The 7,500-nt window shown below is 38.3% G+C and overlaps 1 protein-coding gene across 4 annotated transcripts in view; it reads left to right on the forward strand.

Moving 5' to 3' along the window:
• Positions 1-7,500, forward strand: part of pcdh15a (protocadherin-related 15a) — a 168,782-nt gene that overhangs the window by 135,558 nt on the left and 25,724 nt on the right. For all 4 annotated transcript variants that reach the window (XR_007140482.1, XM_027142250.2, XM_047812946.1 and 1 more), the window contains 3 exons: positions 1,664-1,773; positions 3,241-3,381; positions 4,429-4,556. Coding sequence is in view for 3 of the 4 variants with exons in the window: in XM_027142250.2 (XP_026998051.1) it covers positions 1,664-1,773; positions 3,241-3,381; positions 4,429-4,556 (379 nt within the window). In the remaining variant the exon portion in view is untranslated. The remainder of the gene's footprint in view (positions 1-1,663; positions 1,774-3,240; positions 3,382-4,428; positions 4,557-7,500) is intronic.

The following is a 7,500-nucleotide window of genomic DNA, read 5'->3' on the forward strand; positions in this document are numbered from 1 at the left end:
ATGAGACATTCGATGTGTGGCGGGAGAGCGTGAAAAAAATGCGTGACTGTCACACTCAATGCGTGACACTTGACAGCCCAGAAGTAACTCCGTTACCGTTACCAAATGGTGCGTTTGTCCGTTACTTTAAATGAATTCATTTTGGCTGAAATGTAGCCTACAGCCAAACCTGTATACAGCAGCGACGCATTGTAGGATTGGTGGATGCTAACCTGTAAACATGAAGAAGACGCACTGTGGGCGTGTCAAGGCGAGAGCAAAACGAGTTTCTCAAACTGTAAAAATGCTCATTATTTCACTTTAGTTGTGCATAAAGACAAAAAAAAAAGTCAAATGTAAGCAGTGTCTTTCTGGTTCGAAGGTCCTATCCATTAATGTAACTAAAAAGTTACTTTTAACAGTAACGCGTTTGGTGTAATTATTCAACAAAGTAATTGAGTTACTTTTTGAATGAAGTAACTAGTAATTGTAACTAGTTACTATTTCTTTGTAACTAGCACAACACTGTAAATAAGTGACTGAAAATTTGACTAATTTACTGGCAACATGGCTGTAAAATAATACAGTGGAAATGGTGCAAGCCCATTTTCCAGTTTTATAGGAACAGCATGGGGAGGTCAAGCTTTAAAAGATGGCTGCACAAAGATCTTAAACAAAAGAAACTCTGCCTGAGTTTGAAAGTACAACTGTTACTGCTGTGAGTCAGGTTCTTATAAAGCACACAAGGCAAAACATTGACTGTAAATTTGAGTCATTTACAGGAAAAATATTGACATGAATATTGCAATATTTCACTTAATCCAGTCCCTTTGGTCAATTAGCTCATGTGTTCAAATCTCAGCACTGCCAAGCTGCCATGGTTGGGTCCTGAGCGAGATCCTTAACCTTCAGCTCTGTTGTATTTTCCATCGATTCACTTATTTATTTATTTATTTATTTTGCCAGAAGGCATCAGCCAAATGAGCAATGTACTGTATTACAGTATGCATTTTATACATGTAGACAGTGACATTGATTATTCTTCTTATTCTTGTTAATAGTTACTGTGTTATCAGTGTTACCAAAATATTACCGTTCTAAAGTATATATTAGTTTTAATAATATATTTGCTATTGTAATAAAAGACTACTAAGTTGCTTATTACTATAAATGGTGAAATTGATAGTCAGTGTTTTATAGTGTATAGTATTTTAAATCTGGGCAAAGCTTTAAAACTTTCCTTTAAGATCTTTGAGCTTCTAAGTGCAACTTTCTTTTAAAGCTTGACCTCCCCAGGCTGTTCCTATAAAATGGGAAAATGGGATCGCTTTTATCCCCATCTCTTTTTTTATTATCTCGAATTCACCTCAGTGTCAGTAAATGAGACTCTGAAAGCACTAATCTGCCCTTTCATCTTAGTTTTGAGGAGCTGTTATTGTGTAGGAGTGTAAGAGTTCTCATTGAAGATTAACTGCACTGGTATAAGTGCACTGATCATTATCTTATCCTACGATATATTTCAGTTTGGCAGCTTTGATTCGTCCTGGAACCGTATTCCGCTGAAGAAAAATCACAGCGTGCTTTTAGCATGTGTGAGGCCTAATGGAAAAAGAAAGTCGAGTGAATGAGGGATTGCAGTGGGGCAAAATCCAGGCATTGATTTGTGTCATTTTCTTGTGTTCAGTTTCAGCCCGGTGAGTGAGAACGCTCCGATCGGCCAAGCTGTAGGAATGGTTCTTGCAGCAGCTGCAAACACCACAGTCTTCTACTCCATTGTGGGAGGCAATCAGTTTGGTGAGTGACCTGAAAACTGTATAAAAGCATATCTGAGAGCTTGCTTGTTTGGTAAAAAAAAAAAAAGTTAATTAATAATATTAATAATATAATATTAATAATAATATATTAATAATATAATATAATGATAATTAATAATGTTCTTTCAGCAGAGATTCATCCACAGCATCTGTAACATATTCCTGATTATCAGTGACAAGATTTTCTGACACATTTCTCTGTACTCAAACAGAAGTTAAACGGCGAAACAGTTTGTACAAAGCGTTTATCGGGGTTTTGCTTTAGTCAGATGTACTTGAAAATGAACCCCTAAATCGGTGTAATACATTGTCTCAGAGATGGCTGTACTTTTCACAAGTAGGAATTCGAGGTTATGCATTACATTCATGCATAAATACCACAGAAGCTTAAGGAGAACATGGACATTGTTTCATTACTAAAGGATGAATTTAACTGCATAAGTACAACTTTGGTCTTGGCTGTAGTTTTGAACTCGTGTTACATATTTTCCCACTGAGATTTCTTAATGCTTATTGCCTGAATTCAGTAACTCTTGGTCTTTGCATTTGTAGTTTCTTTTCTAAGTCAAGGGGGGAAAAAATGTCAAAATGATTGTCTGTGGTTATCACATACATATTCCACAAGCAGAGGATAAATATTAGGTCGAAAAATGCTGCAGTATTTCTTTAAACCCTTATGCTTCACTTGGAGACCTCTGCCTCACCTTTTCCTGACACAGGCTTTCCTTAGTCATTTATAAGCTCTGGTTGTTGTAGCTGTGTGCCCTTGCTCATTTCCCTTAGGGAGTGTATTCAGCACTGTTTAACTGACCCAGGCTGTAAGTCATCATCTTTGCTGTTGCACTGTTCATTTTATCAGTAGGTGAATGCTGGCTTTGCAGAATATATAGATAAAACTATGCAGTATTTTTTGTTTGTTTGGTCATTTTGCCATTTCCCACCCACTATCTAACTGTCCCCTAATATACAACAGCTACCAATAGAAACGGGTGAAAACGAACACATGCTTCCTCTGAGAAGCCAGCTGCTTCATTTATTTATTCATATATTTGGCCTTTTTTTTGTTTTGTTTTTTGTTGCTGATGTTCAAGCTACATCACAGAGCAGTGTAACAGACTTTGAAGAAAGTGCTATCTGCCATATTCTACATACATGAGCTTACAAGTGGCTCAGACTGGCTACTGTTGCTTTGTCTAACAGAGGAGAGAGAGTATGCCATTTCTCCCACACAGAGAGCACTGTGGACTCAATGGATGGCTGTGGAAGCATCTTCAGGAAGCAAACTTGCACAAATCTCTTAATAAAAGACACTTACATTAAAGCATCCTTATAATCGTATGCTTTTTGTAAGCCAGTAAACTCAGTTCCATCTTGTCTCTTCAACTCATTGCGTCCCTGGTGAAATGTTCCCCTGATCCCACAAATTATTTTCTGCTTGTATTTGTAGGTGACTTTCGAGTGGATGACAGCACCGGAATGATTTACACAGCAAAGCTGCTAGACTACGAGACACGCACCAGCTACGAGCTCCGTCTGCAGGCCGACTCTCTGGCCCTCGTCCTAGCCAACCTTCGCGTGCCTTCCAAAAGTAAGTGCTGTGCAAAAAGTCATGACCTCAAACCTCAAGCTGCCCTGGAAGCTTTTCATCCAGACGTCAGTGTTGTTGCAGTTATCGTAGGCAGAGGTTCAGAAAGTAGAAGGGCTATCTTCCTCTCTCCACCTGCTCCTCGCTTTATCAGCAGTCCCTGCTCAAACAATCCTCTTCCCACCTGCTGAGAGCTTTTTATTAAAACTTTATTGATGCGTGTTAAAAGGATCAGAGCGGAACAGGACTAGAATCATATAAGACTGTCACAGGCCAATTAGTCAGAAACACACACACACACACATACACACAGGCACATACACACACACCCCTACACACACATTAAAGCGCACTTTGCTACAAATAACAGCATGATCTTTATAATGCTGTGTTAATGGTTCGAATCAGTTTAGGTTTAGTGCTGGCAAAGCCAGCATTTTATTTTTCTTTTTTCATGGAGACTGAAAATGCACTTAAAGCCCACTCAAAATCTCACTGTCATACAGGGGCCAGATATTCTACTGAATATTATTGCATGAATTCCAAAAATGCAGCATCATGTGTTTGTGTGTGTACATGTCTGTGTTTGTACAGTCTGATTATTGAATTAATTCTTACATTTAGTTTTTAAACAATGTACATTTTTCTATCCAATTAACTGATAGGATGAAGCTTCTTGTTGCTCATGTTCCTGTGTTTGGCTCCTAGTCCACAGCTACATGATATTAGACTTTTCACAGTGGAAGTAAAAAAGCTTTTGACAGTACATATTTCTCAGCTCTACTCTTGCGTAGAGGTTGAGCCGGCTTTGTGTACATATTTATTCTGTGCACCTCAAACTCTAACCGTGACAAATAGGTTCAGCAGTTTCAAATACTGAGAGCTGCTTCTAACCCAGTCTTTCTCACTGCTTTGTGTTTGTGTTTGTGTGTGTGTTTGTGTTTGTGTGTGTGTGTGTGTGTGTGTGTGTGTGTGTGTGTGTGTGTGTGTGTGTGTGTGTGTGTGTGTGTGTGTGTGTGTGTGTCTATATAAATGGAAAATAATGCACAGCGAACACAGCAAAGGTGTTTATCAACGTGCAGGATGAGAACGATCATCCTCCAGTGTTCACAGAGTCTCTGTACATTGGCGGCGTAACCGAGGACACCAAGACCTTTACAGCAGTCCTGAAGGTTATTGTGAGTATCCTACTTTGCAGTTCTTTGCATCTGAGTACAAGAAGACTAGTGAATTATACAATACAAAGCTACAATTTCACATCCCAATTGTGGCAATTTTTTTGCACTATTTAAGCTTCTCTGTGTGCTAGCTGCAGGCTGCATACAGTACAGTATATGATTGTTAGAATAGTGAACCTTTGTCTCCACAGACAGGTTTCGCCTGCCAACACAGCTCCAATACCACCCACCTGCACCTCCACTCTGTTCCTGTCCAATTAGACCCTGTCCTCTACTCTCACCCAGAAAATATCACCCTCGCAAAAGTTTTGCTGCTGTCTTTCTCTCTAACTGTCGCTCCTTCTGACCACCACACACTTACTGGCCATTATATAAATGATTCACATGCCACGTGTGACAGGCTGCTTGTTAGCTTTTCTGGGCTAATAACATTAAGTGTAGAACTGTTTGATTGAGTACCTCACATTAATTATTCAACTGATTGAAAGCAGATTCAAACCTTTTGGTGTAAAGAACATTCTTTAACAGTCACTAATGGTGATGAAATGATCTGAAAACGGAAGCATGCCAGAGGGAGTTTAGACAAAAGCATGTTCTAGCAACATTCCTGCTACAGCAACCGTGCTGAGAGAAGACTGAGCATCTTAGTAGAGCTGTAAGAGATGAAAATGACATGTTGACTCACTCTGTCTTGCTGACACACTAGTTTAAAACAGAAACAAAAGCTCTAGTTACGCAACTGTTTTCTCCAACCATCATTACATACTTTTTTTTACTTTGAACTATGTAGCATTTTAGCATTTACGGATTCCGAAATCTGGCATGAGATGGTAGTTAGCAACATATTGATCAGGTATCCACAGCCTTTTGGCCATAGATACAACTGTATAAGATGTTTTTATGAAATTATACTTAACCATAATTAACTTTATTTCACATTATGGAGTCAATACTGTCACATTTTCTGTTATTCTACATGCGAGGAACATATTATCTTGTTATAATACTTCCAGGATGGTTTCTTCGACAAGACACCATGCTCTCTGGTTCTTACTGGTACATACCTTCTGTACATTTATATAATTGTTCGTATTTATCTTTATAAGATTTTTAGGAATTCTGACATAACTGTCATGACACTGAAATGAACTTTCTCTGCATCCTGAGTAAAGTAATTAGAATTGTAGCGTTTTAGATGTTTTTTAATAAAAACATACTTTATACATAACTCACTGTGTCAGTACAGTGTCAGCGCTGTCACACTTTCTGCCACATCGATTCTAAGCGAGTTTGTCGTGTCACTATGTAACTCCGGTGTGACTCTGTCATGTCAGAAATACAAGAGCTACAGAGTCAGGTCTTTATGCCGTAATGTAAATCAGCCTGCAAAATGTCATACAATGTACAAAGTCAGTAAAACAGTCACACTATCTGTTTTATTTTAACTTGAAAAGACAACTGATGAATCCAGCCCTCATGGCATCTGACACCTTTTGAAATAGACTTTCAGAAATGTTGATTTAGGTTTATTTTAGTCAAGAGGAAGGGCTTCGGGTTTGGTTTTTGTAAAGCCGTCTAAGCGGGAATTTTATTTAAAGTATCACCAAATAGTTAATGGAGTTTTGAATTGATATAAAATAGACTAACTTAAGCCATCAAACTCGTATTACAGGTTAAAATATCTGTTTGCAATAATAAATGTAAGCTCTGCAGGATTAATAGTGCTGCTTAAAGCTTTTCTTTATAGGTCTTATGATAACTAATCCTGAAGCCTTTTCTGATGTTGAACATAAACCTAAATAAACAGCACACAATTGTATAGAATATCTTTGTTAGCTGGAGCATTAATATTTCCTTTTTCTGATACTAAGTGGTCTAGACATGTTACAGCAATTACAGTGTACCTGAGCGTTATACAAGGTCCGCTGATGTTGGACTGTAAGAGCTTGAGTGTCCTCAACAAAGACCTGAACACTTTTGGGATGTGATGTAAAGCCAGGTCTCTCAGTGCTCTTACACTTAGCAGCTCTCACTACAGACACACTCCAGAATCTAGAGGAAAGAGAGGACGTAAAGAGGGGCATCCTTTTGGCTATGTAGTGCATGTCATTTGTGATGATGGATATCGTACTGGACTATTTATATGGAAAAAATATCGTATTTAGCTTTGAGGAGTTTTTCACATAGCAGGTAACACATCACTCTCTGCTGCAACTGACTCTTTCAATTCCCTTATGAAAGGTCAGGATTCACTCAGCACAGCTTTTCAAACAGCAGGCCAGGGCTGTCTCTAGATTGGTAACCATAGTGACAGAAAACATGGTGAATTGCTCTTCCATTTGTTAGCACAGGCTTAATATCACAAATGGAAATATATATATATAAATTAGAGAGAGAGAGAGAGAGAGAGAGAGAGAGAGAGAGAGAGAGAGAGAGAGAGAGAGTGCAGTGGAAGTGCCCAGGGCCAGGCTTTGAGTTCATATCCTTAGTGCTGGTTCATATCCTTCTGATCAGTGGTCCAGTATCTTAACCAGTGAGTTGCCTCTGCCCTACACTGAAACAAGAAACAGGACACGTACGAAACAAGACGCGTATGAGACAAGACACGTATGCTACACATGACTAAATCATGTTTATATTAATCAACATTTATTCATTCCTTGGTAACTAAATAGTGCATGATTATTTTAGAACATGTGAATATAAAGTGGCTTTATACTTGTACCTGATAATGTAATAGACCATTTAATTAACCTTTGTTCTCTTTTGAATGATTGATTGATTTTTCTTTTGCTGTTTTTATTGATTTTCTTCTGCTAGTGTGATCCCAGTATGGACCTGAAGTTATACAACCCATAATAAGTATGTTTGTAGAGAGATTTCTCAACAGCATTCATCATTTGGTGATTTAGGAAGTGACTCAGAAACAAGTAGCAGAAAAAAA

The sequence above is a fragment of the Tachysurus fulvidraco genome, chromosome 4 (genome assembly GCF_022655615.1).
Source record: "Tachysurus fulvidraco isolate hzauxx_2018 chromosome 4, HZAU_PFXX_2.0, whole genome shotgun sequence".
NCBI lineage: Eukaryota > Metazoa > Chordata > Actinopteri > Siluriformes > Bagridae > Tachysurus > Tachysurus fulvidraco.